General features: G+C 38.4%; 1 protein-coding gene across 1 annotated transcript; it reads left to right on the top strand.

Moving 5' to 3' along the window:
• The first annotated feature begins 11,035 nt into the window (after positions 1-11,035).
• LOC113758061 lies at positions 11,036-12,103 on the top strand. The gene has a single exon (XM_027301094.1). It carries the CDS (start codon positions 11,036-11,038, stop codon positions 12,101-12,103), a length of 1,068 nt encoding a protein of 355 aa, XP_027156895.1.
• Positions 12,104-17,931: the final 5,828 nt, after the last annotated feature.

Below are 17,931 nucleotides of genomic sequence, written 5' to 3'. Positions count from 1 at the left end.
GATCAAATGAACCAGGAACTGACCAAACCAGTGATGGAAGAAGAGATAAGAATTGCAACATTCTCTATGGATCCTAACAAAGCCCTAGTTTGAATGGTATGTCTCCTATTTTCTTCCAAAAATTCTGGCATATCATTAAACTAGAGGTAGTAAATGCAGTTCAAAGTTTTTTCAATCCAAATTCATGTTCAAAGCTCTAAACCACACTGTTATTTTCTTGATTCCTAAAGTTGATTGCCCCACTGACCTGAAACACTATAGACCTATTAGTTTATGCAATGTGGTGTGTAAAGTCATTTCAAAGATTCTGGTGAATAGACTAAAACCACTCCTTAATACTTGCATTAGCAAAAATCAAGTTGCATTTGTCCCTGGGAGACAGATCCTAGATAATATTATTATTTTCCATGAATATTTGCATTTCCTAAAAAATAAAAGATATGGAAAATAGGGCTTTATGGCTGTGAAATTGGACATGGCTAAGGCTTATGATAGGATGGAGTGGCCTTTCTTACAAGCCATGATGAGGAAAATGGGTTTCTGTGATTTGGGGATAGAATGGGTCATGAAATGTGTCAACACAATTTCATACTCTTTTAATGTTAATAGGGAATTAAAGGAGTATATTTCACCAAGTAGGGGAATTAGGCAAGGAGACCCTCTTTCACCATATTTATTTCTCATATGTTCTGAGGCTTTTCCCAATCTTTTAAAAAGGGCAGATCAAGAAAGGACAATCAAGAGATTGAAAATTAGCAGGAGGGGACCAACTCTTACACACTTGCTATTTGCTGATGATTCTCTAGTGTTTTGCAAAGCAGGAACTACTGAAGCTAGGAAGCTAATGGAGCTATTGCATAGATATGAATTAGCATCTGGACAACTGGTTAAGTTGGAGAAATCAAGTGCCTTCTTTAGCGAAAAATGCAGATGAGGAGCAGACAAGGCAAATCTGCCAAATTTTGAGGAATATTAAACCAGTGTCACAAGGGAAATATTTAGGACTTCCTATTGTCATTTCCAGATCTAGAGATCAGGTGTTTGGATTCATCAAGAATAACATCAGCAAAAGGATGATGAGCTAGAAGAGCAAAATGTTGAGTTCAGTAGGAAAAGAGGCACTATTGAAAGCAGTGTCAATGGCAATGCCAACGTATACTATGTCTTGCTTCAAACTATCAAACAGGCTATGTAAGGACATTAGTGCACTAATGGCAAAATTCTGGTAGGGTGAAATAGATGGGAAAAACAAAATGTAGCTGGGCTCCTGGAAGAACATGACAAAAGAAAAACTGGAAGGAGGATTGGGATTTAAAGACTTGCAGAGCTTTAACAGTGCCTTACTAGCAAAGCAACTGTGGAGATTCATCACCAAACCCAACCTCCTAGTGAGCAAAGTTCTAAAAGCCAAATATTATCCAGAAGGGTCCATAATGGAGTGCAAGGTGCCAAAAAATGCTTCATGGTTTTGGCAAAGTGTAACTAGAGTGAGAAATGAGCTGGATGATGGAATCAAAAGGAGAATAGGAACCAGAAGAAGCACCAGAATCTGGGAAGATAGATGGATTCCTAACTGTAATCAAGGCCAACCAATAACCAAAAAACCACCAGGCTGCACTCTGCAGAAGGTGGCGGACTTGATAATTGGGCATAGGTGGAACGGGCCTCTGATATACAGGCTTTTTAAGAAGAAGGAAGATGAAGATATCCTAAGTATTCCAATTAGTGTGGTTGACAAAGAGGACAGTACCTTCTAGCCAGATAATAAAAATGGAGAATACACTATGCAGTCAGGTTACAAGAGAATATGGAGGAAAAAACAGAACAAAACCAAAGGCGAACAGCAAGTTGACAACACAAGCTATACCAATCCCAAGTCTCCTATATGGAAAGTACTGTGGAAAGTGCCAGTCAAGCACAAACTAAAAGTGTTTATGTGGAAGTACTTAAGTGAGGGACTACCAGTGAATGAACTAATATGGAGGAGAATGCATAAGAAAGACCCCTACTGTAAAGGTTGTAGGGAAAGGATGGAAACAATGGAACATATATTTTTTGAATGTGACAGGGCTAAAGAGATTTGGAAACTAGCGCCCATTCAATGGGATGGAATCATGGCATCAACTGGCAACTTCAAAAAATGGTGGTCATCAGTTATTGAAGCAAGATACGGACAACAGGGGATGGAACACATTGCACTCACAGTAACTATAGTTTGGCACATTTGGAAAGCAAGGAATGAAAGAATGTTTGAGGCCAAAGTAAAGGAACCTATGAGAATCATTACTAAGGCCAGTAATGAATGGCTAGAGTTTCAAAGTATGGATAAGCCAGTAAGTATCAGAAGCATAGCAGAAACAGAAATACCACAGTAACAAATCAGGGCAGAAAGGCAACACACACTCAACACAAGAATATAGAGAAGAGTACTAAGAGTTTCAGTTTCAAGGCAAAAAGAGACAAGCACTGTTGGCTACGGTATAGCTGCCAAAGATGGAGGAGGATGCTACATAGCAGGATGGGGACTAAGAGAAAAGATGACGGGATGCAACATTCAACAGGAAGTTGAAGCTATACATTATGCTTTAATTAAAACCTTGGAACAGGAATGGACTGCAATTACTGTTGAAACAACCAGTAAGGAGCTGCTGAATCAACTGCAAAGGAATGCCAATAGGAACAACTTGGTGGCTACATTGCTGGAAGATATGCAAGCACCGAGTATTTTGTTTCGAATGTGCTCCTTTTGTTTGGTAGGAATAGAAAATACGGATCTAAGCTACATAATTAGTGCTCAAGCTTTGAGCAGAAATCAAGATGTGGAATAGACTTTTCCAGTTCCATTATACTAAGTTGCACAACTTGTAAAATATCCTTGAGCCTTTGCTTAGATTGTATATATTTTTTATATAAGTAATACAAATTATCGTTTCGAAAAAATATATATTAAGTATCTTAACCACATTATCCATCTTGGCATTCAACATATTCAAGGTATCTACTTCAAGCATACCTGCGGGTCTTCTTGTATTACCTTACTCATTAGCCTATTGATAATTGTTTGCTGCCATCTCCTCAATGAGTTGTTGAGCTTCTTCGATAGATTTACCTATCAATGCTCCACCTGTTGCAGCATCTACATGAGTTTTGGTGGAATAATTTAGTCCATTATAGAAGGTTTGAACCATGAGCCAATCAGGCAAATCATGATGTCAACATCTATGTAAAAGCTCCTGAAAATACTCCTAAGCTTTATATAATGACTCTCCGTCTTGTTGAGAGAACCCAATTATATCCATACGAAATTTAGCAGTTTTGCCTGATGAAAAAAATTTATTTAAGAATGTCTTGGATAAATTGGCCCAAAATGTGAAAGTATTAGGAGGGTATGATTGTAACCACACCTTGGCCTTGTCTCTTAAAGAAGAAGGAAACAATTTAAACCTAATTGCTTCGTCACTCACTCCATTAAGTTTAATTGTGTCACATATTCCCAAAAAGATAAACAAATGAGAATTAGGATCTTCGGTAGCATTACCTCTATATTGACATTGTTGCACCATTTGAATTAGAGCAGGTTTAATTTCAAAATTATTAGCATTTACCGTAGGTCTTGCAATGCGTGTTTGTAGTTCATTCCCTCCAAACAATGCAAAGTCCCTTAAAGGTCATCTATTCTCTTCATCCGCTATTGTATCAATTGGAGGAAATTCAATGAAAATTCCCCTTCCTTCTTGATTTTCCACGATATCTTGCAGTGTTTGCCTTTGTAGTCTCCTTAGAATTCTTTCAATTTTCGAATCCAATGGAACTGTTTCATGTAGAGCTCGGTGCATGCACTATTGGGATCACAATTAAGAGAAGTTAACTACAAACTAAACAAACTTGATAAAGTAAAAACCACTCTATCTACTAACTAAAAGATATCCACAATACACTACAATATCTAGAGTAGTAAAGATTGTTTTAGCCCTAATATTGCCATAGTTCCCCGACAACGGTACCAAAAACTTGACGAGATTTATACCTACGTTCTAATTTTAAATCTAATTCTCTCATTAATCGCAAGTGTACGGGTTGTGTATTATAATACAAAGGAAATAGGATTAAATTCCACAAGAACCAATTTTGAAGTACGGCTTAATCTGTGAGAGCCCGAAATTTACTGTGTATTTCATGCTTTTGTTTTAGAATTGAAGGTGTTGTATTTACTTGTTACTTGTTACTTGTTTCTTGTGATTAAATAACTTGGATGTACCCTATATTAGTGTTAGATCAACCTTTATAGAAATTAACACTAGAATAAGAAATTACTAGGAACATAACATGAGAATATAGAAGTGAGGGGTAATTGTTAGAATAACTCTTGACAATTCACATATGTTTGACAAGTAAAGATAGACTTACCTTGCAATTTTATTCATTTAGTTATCTATTTGTTTATTTATCGATTTGATAATTATTTTGTCTTAATATTTTTATTAAATTTTACATGTGAAAATTTGTGTGTGGGGTAAAATGCAATTTTTTCTTTTTAGTGGGGTGTGAAAGGAACTTTTGAAAAAAATGAGGGGGTTTAGTACAATAAGAATTCTCTAGAGGGTGACATGTGTCACCATAAGAGCCAAGCCTCTTTCTTTGACTTTTGACCAAAGCTTTCTTACCATTTATCTTCCATTTCTTGCCTTAAGAAATAACAAACAAATATAAGAGAAAGAAAGAGAGAGAGAACCGTGAGCCTGAGGAGGAAAAGAGAGAAGAAACTTCATCAAAAATTGCTTGAATCTTGCTTGTATTTTTGTGGGAAAAGGAAGAACATACCTTGGGGAATCCATCTACCTTTGCTAGAGCTTGAAAAGGGAGAAGATTTGGTGGTTGGAAATTCATCTTAGTTGGAAGCAAAAGAGATAAAAGGCTAGATTAACCTTCTTTCTTTGTTTTATGTTCAAAAATAAGGTTGACTATTGGATAAAGACATGATTTGATGGTGACTCTTGGTAGTTTTCAAGTTGATGATATTTATACTTCATACTCGAGTTAGGGTTTGATTATACATATGCTTATGGTATAATTTTAATGACTATCTTGTCATAATTTTGGTTTCATAAGTGTTTATTGTTGTGTTAGTGATGAAACCCTATGGAATTACTAGATGTTTTGGGCTGAATTTGGTACAATGAGTTGGAGGAAAGTCGAAAAAATTGGGAGGAAAATTTCTGGTTGCTGGCCGAATGGAAGGGCTGCAATTGCAGCTTTTGTTTCAAAATTTTCTTGATGATCTAGGCTTGGTTTTGCTCAAAATACGTTATTCTACTTTACCCTAGAAGTGTGTGCTGAAATTTGATCAAAATTATGCATTTTAAGTGGCTTAAACCTTACATTTTGACCAAAACCCATGGCTGGAAATTTTCCTGCAGGAGACTCTGAGTAGTCTTGGGAAATCTGTCATTTCTTGGTGTAAAAAAATCCAAATTGAGTTCTGCTTGTTGCGTTGGAAACTAGATTCAGAGTAATTTCCCGTGAAAATTTCAGAATTTTTCTCAATTCCTATAAATATCTGTGATTTTCCAAAGTTGATTGAATTTCCACACCTGCTCTGTTTTTCTACTGGATGAAGCAGCAATTTGAGGCTAGAATTTCACTGATTTATGGATAGAATCTTACAAATATTTCTTCTGGGAAATTGTAACCTTTTTAGTCTATTTTTCAATGGTATAAAGTTTATAAATTTTGGATTTAAGAAGCTTGAGATATGATTTTTCAAATAGCATCGCGCAAAATTTGAAAAATTCTATTTTCCTAAAACTGTTCTTACTTTCATTTCCAACTTTAAGTTGAAGTTGTTAAACCATTTTGAACTTGGTTTTATGATTGGAATGAGGAAATTCTTGGTTACTCATGTCCCTTGGGTCTAAATATTCTCTTTTCACTCCAAAATCATATTTGCATCGTTGCACTAGTAGACTTGGATTTTCTTTAGTTCACCTAAGTTTTGAATGGTTGAACTATAATACTTTATCTTGGTTGTTCTTAGGGTTTGTTGGTGATCAAGGGCATAACTCGGGGGCAAATTTTTAACGTTATTTTGCTTAAACTGGTGAGTGTCAAGTGCATTTTTCTTGATATCTTGATTTGAATGATACCACGTGTTATGTGTTGAATTATGAATTTGATGAGGCGAGGGTGTACTTTATCACACTCGTCCTCCCCTTCTTGAATGATCTTTTATTTGTTTGAACTTGATTGACCTATACTTGTGGTTGTACTTGTGCTCGACTTGTAAGTGTTAAGTGACAGCATGTGCTACACTCAATCTCAGTGGGAGGTGTCTCTCATTCCGTCTCAACACTTTTATTTTGATTAAATCGATTGGAGAGTTATCTCATCGACTCTAGTGCTGAACGACAGCATGTACGACACTCAATCCGAGTGGGAGGTGCCTCTCATCCCGTCTCAGTACTTTTATCCTGATTAAGTCAATTGGAGAGTTATCTCATCGACCCTAGTGCTGAGCGGCAGCATGTACCACACTCAATCTGAGTGGGAGGTGCCGTTCATCCCGTCTCGGTACTTTTATCGTAATTAAGTCGATTGGAATGCTATCTCATCGACTATACTTGTTCTTGTTTGGGTATACTTGAGTATTACTACCACTATTTCTATTTGGCGTTCGGGTCCGGTAGGGGTTCGTGCCAAGTGAATTCTATGGATTTGTTATTTGCATGGTTGACGGAGTGTCAACAAAAGAAATAACATCCAAGATCATGAAATGGCAAACTTGTGGATTAATTCCTGAGAGCTCGTGTATCCTCTTAATGAATGTGTTTTAGTCCTTTTGTGGCTTTACGTAAAACCATTGTTGCTATTCTATATATGTGCTATTTGAGTTGAATTATGGTACTTGTTCTACTTACTTGTTTGATATCTTGGCCTCACTGAACGTCTGCTCATCCCTTTAAGTTGTTATTCCTTAACAGGAATTTGAAGTGAAGAATTGGAGGTGCTAGGCTAGCCAACTTTTGTCTAGAGTTAGTGTGATTCCTTGAGTGACTTTTGGACATTTGAAAGTGTAGATTTCATTTGTATTTGAAATATTATGGTTGTAATAGTTAACGCTATTGCCTAAGGATTGTGGTTGTTGTTATTCAAGTAGTTTTTTGGTTTTAAGAAATTGTTTGGCTTGAAAATCGTGATTTGTTTCAAGTGAGTGCATGAGTCTTGGCAAGAGTTGGGCAGGCGGTCCACCAAACCCTTAGGTTTGCCCTAGGAGGAGGTGGGGCTATCACAGGTGGTATCAGAGATTTAGGTTTTAGATCACTATAATGTATCCTAAACTAGATGTTTAGGATGCCGGACTGTAGAGCTAATGTGAGATGTAATTGAAATATTAAGTGAAAGGATGATTAGTAGAAGTTTAAATAAGACTTGAACCATTATTGGATTTATAGGAATGGAAGAAATTAGTGTGATTGTGAGATGATAGATTCTTTATCTTGATGGTGTGGTGCTAGCTATTGTTAGTACGAGGCAAAGGTTACCAAGTATATGAACTAAAAGAATATTTTAAGGATGTAAAATGACAAGACCCGAGAGCTTGAAACTAGTATGGTTAAGGAGTAAGAGTGGATTTACGCTATTCATGAGCAGTTATAAGAGACCAATTCTCGCCTCGCCCAAATGGCAAGATAATGGGGGATAGAATTGAGAGGATAAAGTTTAGTGGTGAAGGTTAAGACACGAAAGATCCTAAGGTTAGACCTGAGGCTGGACCGATTAAGGAGATTGGGTTACGAGTGTTGATATGAATTAGTCTAAGCAATACCTAATTGTACCTCAATAACAAGGGGTTAGACTTGAAATTTGATGCGTGTCTTGAATATATAATGTGCTGGCACTGCAGACCTATTTAATTCCTCTTTTGAACGTTTGGACTTGCTATATGTTTACTGGAACTTGTTGTGATATAACTTAAACAAAGTATGCATTACTATGGTGAACCTAGAGGACCATCGTTTGGCTCCTGATTGTCTATCCTTACTTATATAATTAAGTGATTCCTACCTTATTGATTTTGTCTTTCTATGTGGATCTATGAACTTAGATTTGTGTGAGAATGGAAGCTGGGGATGGCTTGGGAACATCCATGTAAACCTAGGTAACCCTAGACTTAAGAAATTGATCGGGAACCTGTGGTTTCCCGCATCAAGAATCAAAGGGCAAGTTAGAGGATCTAGTAGTAAGGGTTATCAATTGGATGAAAGGAAAGGCAAGTGACTTTCATGGTATTCCAATTCAAAGGAGTGGCTTGTTTGTGGAGAAACATTGTAAAAGTTAAATAGAATTTGGTACATTAAGTTTAATCGGTGTGACACTTTTGTGTTATTGGTTAGTGCATTAGCAAGAATTTCAAGTTGTAATTGATCTGGGGTTAAAGGTTTTAGTTTAGTTATCGAGACTTAGTTGGGAAATGGAAAGGGTTACCAAAGGGAGCAAGAGACTATAGATTCTTCGTAAACATACTTTGTGGAGATGATTGTAAAATGAGGTGAAATAGAGTGTGAAATTTTGGAGCTTGTGAACTCGTGAGTAATTTCGGGAAATTAAGAGATAGTACTTTAACATATGCAAAAACAAGCATAGTTATTGTGACGTAAGTACCGAAAATAGTAGTTAGTATCTTTGGGTAATGCTCTACTGGAGTTGAGAATTTACTAAGACTCATTTTCTGTGGGAGTTAGATGCCTTTATATTGGATCCTCAAGAGTTTAAAATTATATGGTTAGAGTCTTCATTGGTGATGAGATGCTTGTAGACACCAAAATTTCACCATTTTTATTTCATTCATTTTATTCATATTTTTGTTTATTTTAACTTATTTTAATTTATTTTGTTTCATTTTACATTTCTTGAGGAAAATCATTTTAGAAAATCAGAAAAAAGAAAAAAAGAAAGAAAAGAATTAAAAAGAAAAACAGATGAGAATTGAAAATCAGTTTTAAAAGAAAAATAAAAACCCACGCGCGCGTTTTCTTCTTCAGCTGGTACGAGAACCAGCTATGCTAAGTACAGGATTTTTATTGTAGCTCCATTTTGCCCCGTTTTCTACTCATTTTTCTGATTTTTCATTCCCAAACTTTGGCCACCTCAGCCCCTTTGATCCGCATCAAGAGCCTTCTAGAACAATAGCCATCGAGTGGCTCTAAAATGCCCAGCAAATCACAACTCTCATCCTCATCTTTGAGATGAGGGTTTGAGAGTTTGTGTTCCATACAAATAGAACAAAAATGACTGAACAAAAGAGGGGACAAGAAGTAGAGTAAAGGGGTGGCGGCCAGAAAGAAAAAGGAGAAGAAAAGGGTTTCGGGCAAAGGGTTAAGAAAGAAAAGAAAATGAGAGAGCTTGGCGGCTAGGGTTCAGAGGAGTAGCTACGGGTTAAGGGGTTGAGAGCAAGAAAAAAGGAGAGCAAGTAAAAAGAAGAACGGAGAAAAAAGGAGAACGGAGAAGAAAGGAAAAAGGGAAGAGACCGGGAGAGTGAAGGGGGGAGAGAGAGAGAGGCTGAGCGAGAGAGGAAACTGAGAGCAAGAAACAAGACTGAACAAAAAAAAAACAAGAGGAAAAACTGGAAGAGAGGTTTCGGCTGAGAGGGAAGAGATCTGGGAAGAAAGGAAGAAAAAACCAGAAAAAGCGAGAAACTAAGGAGGGTTTTTGAGGAAGGGAAGCCTGGGAAAGAGAGAAAACCAGAAGGAAAAAGAAAGGGTAAAGGGAAGAAAAGAAGCTCTCGGCTGAGGAGAAAAGGAAAAAAGGCAAGGGATTTTTCGGGTAGAGAAAGAGGGAAGAGCAAGAACTGAGAAAGGGGAAAGGCTTCGTGGGAGCTAGATTGGGAAGAAACAACAGAAACAAAACAAAAGAAAGGGAGCTTCGGGGCTGGGAGAGAAAGAGCAAGAAGGAAGAAAAGACGGGCAACAACAGAGAGATTGATAGAGGGAGGTAAGGATGCTCACCTTGGCCACCCCCGCATTGCCGAGGTGACCTCATTTCGTCCTTCACACAAGCGCGGTCATGTCCTGGACATGACCCCTGAGTTCGGCCAGATCTCTGGCCGAACTTCTTGGATGACCTCTAGGCTCCCACCTTGGCTGCACGCTGATGATTTCAACACGTCTGACATCACACAGAACCAGTGCTTTATCTGAAAAGCACCTGATGCTCTTAATGGTTACTGCGCAAGACTCCCCGTCATCATGTCCAGACGGCTACAATATTAGAGTCAGACCTCCTGCAGGGAACAGAACCGTAATGGCCAGGACATGGGTCCCACTAGCATGAGCCCTCCATCTTGTCTTCCATTCCTGCCCTATAAATACCCCCCATGTGCTCTCAACGAGTAAGCATACTGTTCATTCATACACGCTCTTGTTTTTTCTCTCGTTCTCTCAATATACTAACTTGATCGTCGGAATGATCCTAGGGGAGAAGCCCCGCCATCCATTTCGGACAAGCGAATCACCACACTTCACTTGAGAGAGGACTGATTCAGGTCGGTTCGGCTACCCACCAAAAATCACCTCTTCAATTAGCGCCGTCTGCGGGAACGAGATTACTGCTAAATGAGATCCACGCGCTCCAGAAGTGGGAGAGGTCCCTCAATCGGGGCTGGGCAAGCCTCGAGAGCTCAGCAAGGTCACATCTCAGAGGAACAAGGGTCTCTGAGGACCCAGCCCACCAACGAAGACGCCATCGCCAAGATGGCCGAGTTCGTAGCGGACAATCCCAACATTTTCGAAGAACTAGGAAGGTACTTCAAGAGACAGGGGAAAGAAAAAACCAAATCCTCCAAAAGGAGGTCGACGAAGTCACCGGAGGTACATTCAGGTGAGGACTCTGATGAGGGGAATCTCTCTCGGAGCACCTCCAGGCGCGCCTCTTCCAAGGTGACCTCCAAAATTGCATCTATTTCCCGGGCGTTTTCCCGGAGTTTACTGGGAAGACGACTTGAGGACCCACCTCGGCACCCTGGGGCCTAGCAGCCGACTACATGAGAGCTCTGCCCTTTACCGATGACATCAATGGGGAAATGGTTCCCCCTAATTTTAAGCTCCCAGTATTACATCCCTACGATGGCCAAGGTGATCCCAAGGATCGCCTCCGCGTCTTCATCTCGGCATTCCGTCTCTACTGCGTCCCCGACGCCGTGATTTGTCGAGCTTTCTCCATTTTTCTACAAGGGACAGCCCGAAAATGGTTCTGGGGTTTAGAACCGAGGAGCATTTCCTCACTGGACGAGTTGGCATACAGGTTCATTCACCGTTTTGTATCGTCTCGCCCAGTGACAAAAACTTCAGCCTACCTCTTGAACCTACAGCAGGCTCCCGGCGAGTTACTGCGCTCATATGTGCAGAGGTTCAATGAGAAAAATATGCAGATACCTGATCAAAATGAGCAGGTAACCATAGCTGCCTTCACCAACGGGTTGATCGCAGGGATCTTCCATACAGAGATACATCGGAATTACCCCCGCTCACTTCGGGAACTCTGGGAACGGGTAGACCAAGGAATCCGAAGTAAGGATCTAAAGCGCATGAAGCGGGAAGTCCAAACAGCCCGTACCGGGCAAGAGCCCCGGAGGAAAAAAGAAGTCGGCCGAATTGAACAAGGCCCCAATGGCTCGTCTAATCAATTTCGCGATCGTCGGAGTGTCTTTGACCGGATCGTGAAGGGGAGGTCGTCCACCTCGGACGCTGAGCTGACTCCCCTTAATTCCAGTCGGTCTCACATTCTGGCTGTAATTAGGCAGAACCACCTCGGCCGAACCCCTCCTGAAATTCTAGGAATGAGGGAGAAGAGAAACTCCAGCCTCTATTGTGCCTACCACCGAGATGTTGGGCACGAGACCGAGAACTGCAACGATCTGAAAAGGGAGATCGAGAACCTGATCAAACAGAGATACTTGAAGCAATTCGTCCGTAAGGATGGAAACTTCAACCGAACCGCCTCCACCGAGAAAATCGAGGCCCTCATCGAGAGGACAGGCGGGACACAAAGAGTCACTGCCGTGGGCCCGAGTACCATAGGACAGGCGGGACACAAAGAGTCACGCTGGTGATATCAACACGTCTGACATCACACAGAACTAGTGCTTTATCTGAAAAGCACCTGATGCTCTTAATGGCTACTGCGCAAGACTCCCCGTCATCATGTCCAGATGGCTACAGTGTCAGAGTCGGACCTCTTGGCAGGGAACAAAGCCGTAATGGCCAGGACATGGGTCCCACTAGCATGAGCCCTCCGTCCTGTCTTCCACTCCTGCCCTATAAATACCCCTCATGTTCTCTCAACGAGTAAGCATATTGTTCATTCATACACGCTCTTGTTTTCTCTCGTTCTCTCAATATACTAATTTGATCGTCGGAATGATCTCAGGGGAGAAGCCCCGCCATCCATTTCGGACAAGCGAATCACCACACTTCACTTGAGAGAGAACTGATTTAGGTCGGTTCGGCTACCCACCAAAAATCACCTCTTCAGGTGGCAGCGGGTAAGAAACCAGAGGAAAAAGGCTGGAGAAAGGAAAAACAAAAAAGGGGTTCTTGGCGGCTGCAAAAGAGGGCAGAAATAAGCAAAGGAAAGGAAAGAAAAGAGCTACGGGTTGAGAGAAACAAGGGTTTTGGGGGGAGGCGAGAAAAACCAAAACCGAGAGAACGAAAGTGAGGAAAACCGAGAGATCCAAGAAAGAACAAGGGAAAGAGGAGAAGGAAGATTCGAGGCTGAAAACCCAGGCTCAGGTTTCTTCATCAAAGTCTGCAGTTGGTCTCTCATCAAACCTAGGCTAAGGAGTCAAGTCCAGAGGCGGTGAAACAGGTAATCTTCTACCCTTTTTCTTGTCCATTTTCATTCCTATATGAAATCCAATCTGCTAACTAGAGATTCTGGATTCTTGCTTAGTTGTCAGTTTCATATCTAGACCATGCTGTCTGCGTTCTTCCTAGGATGATTAAAGTCGCACTTGATTTAATTATAACTGAATCTCGTCTAGTTGTGCATGGTTGCTGTTTCTTCTTCCTTTCTCCCGTGGTTTTGTTCTCTCTTGTCTTGCTTGTCCTTGTCCCAGAAATTCTGTTTACAAAAACTAGGAGGCTTAGTTGATGTTTTTGGCAATTATGTTACAGGGTTGGGATGGTATTTCTTGTCGAAATCGCAAGCCGCGAATAGTCGAAAGTTGCAGAAGCTTATGGGTGAGAAATTGCAGAAGAGTGGCTCCAGTTGCAGAATGTCTCTTTCGTAGCTTGCATGCAAATAAAAAAAATTGCACTTTAACCCTTTAATTTTAATCTAATTATATTATGGCCCAAAAACTTTTCCAATTGAACCCCTTTTGCTCTTTTTTGATTGACTTCATTCCTCTTGTTCATGTTTAGTGGCTCATTAGGTGGCTTAATTCTAGAATTTAGGATAATTGGTGTTGAATTTTGTTAGTTGATTTTTCTTTGCTCGTTAGTTTAGATTTAGGTAATATTTTGTGTTTGGGGTTTAGCATTTGATTTTGGTATGCTTCATCGTAAGCCCTTAATTTTATTTTTTTTATTTAAACCTTTAATTTTTGTAATAATAATGATTCGACCCCTCAAATTTCTTTAATTCTTTCAATTGGGTTTTTGCTTGTTTAATTTGTTGCATGTGGGTTGTTTATGTTTATTTAAAAACTTTAATTGGTTCAATCACGTGTTTATTTGCATTTCTTGTGATCATTTGTTAATTAAAAGTGATGCCTTGACTTTTTCTTTGTTTTGGAGAGTAAATAAGAAAAATTTCATTTCATTAGGTCACCAATTCAAGAGAGACACACTCTACTCCTTTATTTTGATTTACTTGATCCTATGTGCTCCTATGTGCTCCTATGTGACCTTATGTGTGTAATTGCATGTTTTTATTTTATTTTATTTATTTATTTATTTAGTCACTTTATTTGTTTTAGTTTTGTGTATTTATTTTAATTTAATTTTTGATTATTCGAAAAGGCATTTAAATGCCAAATTGTAATAGTTAGGGGGTTCAAGACTTGTATTTAGATAGGATATGTAATAGTTAGGTATTTATTTTTTTATTATTTATTTTTATCTATTTTATTTCTCACCCCTTTAGATTGTAGTTAGGGCCCCCAATTGTAATAGTTTGGTCTCTCTTTACTCTATTTGCTTTGTGTGTTTTGCATGCTCGTGTGTTTACGTGTTACTCACTTTCTTAGGGTCTTGCATCTAAATATCATGTTTATGTGCTATGTGCTATATGTGATTTATGTGTTTATTTACTTTATTATGTTTTACATAATTTATTTCATTGTAATAAATGCATGACGTCACCACACTAGTCTAACGCTAGTTGTGACACCCTTTTTCTGACTCCACACTAGTCCAACGTTAGTTGTGGCCCTCCTTTCTAATTTCTCATTAGTCTAACACTAGTGAGAACTTATAGCCATGGGTTAGTCCAACGCTAAACTCTTAGGAACCATCCACGCGCTAGATCATATTTGTATGACGAAACACTACATTTCATACATATTTTCTCCATTTTAGGATCCTTATTATTTTTGCATGATGTTTCCCCTATGTATATCTCTTATCCCTATGTGTGAATCATGACATTAGATTTACATTTCATTTAAGGAAAGTTAGAACTAGATTAGTTCATTTGCTTGACAACATAGGAAATAACCCCTTCAAATATGGGATATGGACGAGTATGGCTCTCTAGTTTTAGCATGCTCGTATTCTCTCTATTAAAGGGAAAATAGAGTCTCGAATTTTAGTTCCCCACACCCGTTATGATGCATTCCTTTAGGTCATGTATATTTGTATAATTATTATTTTCTTTTCTTTTCGTCGAGTCTCATTCTTTGCAATTTCGTGACCTCTTCAAATAATCACTTTGGACATCACAATTAATGCGATTTGCACCAATTAAAATTCGAAGAGACATGTTAACCCCGATACATTAGGTCTAGGGTTTGCATTCATATAGTACATCCAAATGTGATAAATTCTAAGATTAAAATAAGAAAATTTTTGACTAAATCACGCAACTAACTCTGGCTAGGTTGAAAGGGTGCCTTGAATTTTATCTTTGCCTTCCCTTTTTTCAAATGTGACTCCTAAACACTTTTCTCTGATTTTCGAAGATTTGGAGTCATTTAAAAAGGGTTTTTCTCTATTTTTTATTTTAAATTCATTTTAGGTAACTTGGTACATCTTAACTCAATACCAAGGGGCGACTCCGATTTGTTATTAAAAACCCTTTTTAAACTATATTTTGGGCCAAAATCGTCGCATTTTTAAGTCCCATTTTAGGCCCATTTTCTTTATTTATTTTCTAAAAGATCAAAAACTCATTTTTTCACTCAAAATAAATCAAAATTTTATTTTTGTAAACTTCATTATTCTTTTCATTAAAAATGGGGCGCGACAGCTTGGCGACTCCACTAGGAAGTTAGAGAGTCTGAGCATTTGATTTAGTCAATCTTTTTCTTTTGCTAACCTTCTTATATATCACATTTGGAAGTTTTAGGTTGCATTTTTCCTTTTTAGGATTTTCTTGCATTTCACAAGCGCAATTGTCTCGATATCCGTGTATGTGAATAATGTGTTTATCTCTTTCATTTACTTATGTGTAATCGCGCTTTCATCTTAGGGGAAAGGGGTAGCCACCCTAGAGCTTTCACCTACATTTATGGTATTTAATCCCTCTCTTCAAAAGGGGCACTTCATACGTGCATACGTTTTACTTTTATAACCCCTCATTTCTTTTTACTTTTAGTGGTTGTCACACCACTCCACCCGTTAGGATTAGGATCGATCCACTTGGACATGTGGCCGTGGCACGACGTGCGCATAGCAATGTTCGAGAGATCACTCGAACCACCGACTCTTAGGCCTTAGAATTGATGATCCTTCACCTTTGGTCTGAAGATTTGGGGACCTGAAGTTTTATCGAGTCTAGATGCATTAGTGAACCCAACCTCATGCATTCATATTAGAAATCGCCTAGGATAGAATTGACCGTACCTAATTAGGAACACTATGCATGAAGGGAGGGATTCCACCCCTCTTTCCTTGTTTCTCTTTCTTTTTGCCTTCTGTATCATCTAATTGCTTAATGTATTATGTGTTATGTGTTGAACTAACATTTCCTTGTTTTCTCGTCTGTTGCATTCACAAATATTAGAAAGGGTAAAAAATAAAAAAAAATCCCTGTGGCAAAACTAATACACAGAAAAGCCCCCCATAATTTTAAAATATACAACACGACTCCTCATGTTTTGAACTAAATTGTAAAGGTGACGAAATCCGTTAAACTTAACGGAACTAGACGAAATGACCAAAATGCCCTGATATAATTAAGCAAAAGACAACTCAAAAAAATCATTTGTTTTATTCTCTAAATAGAGAGAATTGAGAGTTAAGGGATGGAATAGGTATATTTGATAAAAATTAGGTATAAATTTTTTTTTTAGATTCCAATAAGCCATTTCCGTTAAGTTTAGCGGATTCCGTCACCTTTACAATTTAGTTCAAAGCATGAAATATTGTATTGTATATTTTGAAACCATAGGAGATTTTTCTGTGTATTAGGTTTACCACAGGGAATGTTTTTTGTTTTTTACCCTAGAAAATAAGAGTTCTGACGTGATACTCTTTTAGAACCTACCCTCTTAGATAGGCTATGACATGTTTAGATTTCGATGTATTGCATTCGTAGGTTAATAATTGCATGTCATTTTAGACCCACCCTGACATATGAATGGTCCCTTAGATCATGTTTTCATTTTAAATTGCATATTTAATGGCTTTGATAAGTTGGCATCATGCATAAACTTTAGAGGGAATGCCACATACGGAATCCTATGTTAGGAATAAGCTACCCTTTTGTCTCGGATACTTAATCCAAGGAGATTTGCATGTTTACATTTTTGTAACATCCAGAGGAGTAGTGCACGAGGTAAGGTAGGATCCGATCGTTTTCATAGAGCGATCTTTTGTACATTAGAATATGAGCATCTAATACTCATTTTTTTGGCCTATTTTATCAAATTGGTAAAATTCTTTGCATAAAGGACCTTAAATTGAATAAATTCATGAATGACTCCTCATTACTGAGACAATAAATGAATCAAAGCCAAAATCTTGATTGTAGAAGGCTTATAGACTAATGCGTTGGCAACAAAAGTGTCAAATTAGGGTTTTTATCGATTAGATGAGCTAGTCTATTTTTAGCAAATTATCAATTTCATTCAACTCATTTGACCAATTAGGGTTTCAATGTCAAATTTCAAATTGGGAAACCTAGTCGATTTTGAGAAAACCATCCATTGCATCCAACCATTTGATCAGTTGGGGTTTCGATCCATGCTTCACTGAGAAAATTTGTCAACAAATTTCAATCTCTCCGATAGAAAGTTCTTCAAGGCCAAATCGTTGTGTTTTTACAAATTCTTGTATCAATCAAAGCAATCAATCCATTCGGACTTTACTCTTGTTCTATCAGGCTAGAAATCTCCTGTCATTCAATTGGCCAAAATTTTCAAATTACCCTCCAATCGAATGGCAATAAGTTGATCGGATCTATCAGGTATTGTATAGTGCCTACCCTGAAGGATTGCATTTTCATACTAAACCAACCATTGGCGTAAAAAGGGTCCCCCAATAGGGCATGCATTTGAATTACCTCAATATATACTAATTAGTGTCTTTTTCTTTTTCTTTCTTTTCTTACTTTGCCAATAGCCGATTAACAAATGATGCTAAATAGGGTTTTCTAAAATGTCAGGTGTTTTTCAAATATAACTACAAGAAGTCCTATCGTCACACGATCTCGCAGTCGAGTTTCGAGAAATCGTGTAAATATGAGCGCACATCCGGAACCATCTGATAGATCCAC

The sequence above is a fragment of the Coffea eugenioides genome, unplaced genomic scaffold, assembly GCF_003713205.1.
Source record: "Coffea eugenioides isolate CCC68of unplaced genomic scaffold, Ceug_1.0 ScVebR1_3593;HRSCAF=4947, whole genome shotgun sequence".
Taxonomy (NCBI): domain Eukaryota; kingdom Viridiplantae; phylum Streptophyta; class Magnoliopsida; order Gentianales; family Rubiaceae; genus Coffea; species Coffea eugenioides.
This window is presented reverse-complemented; position numbering and strand designations above follow the sequence as displayed.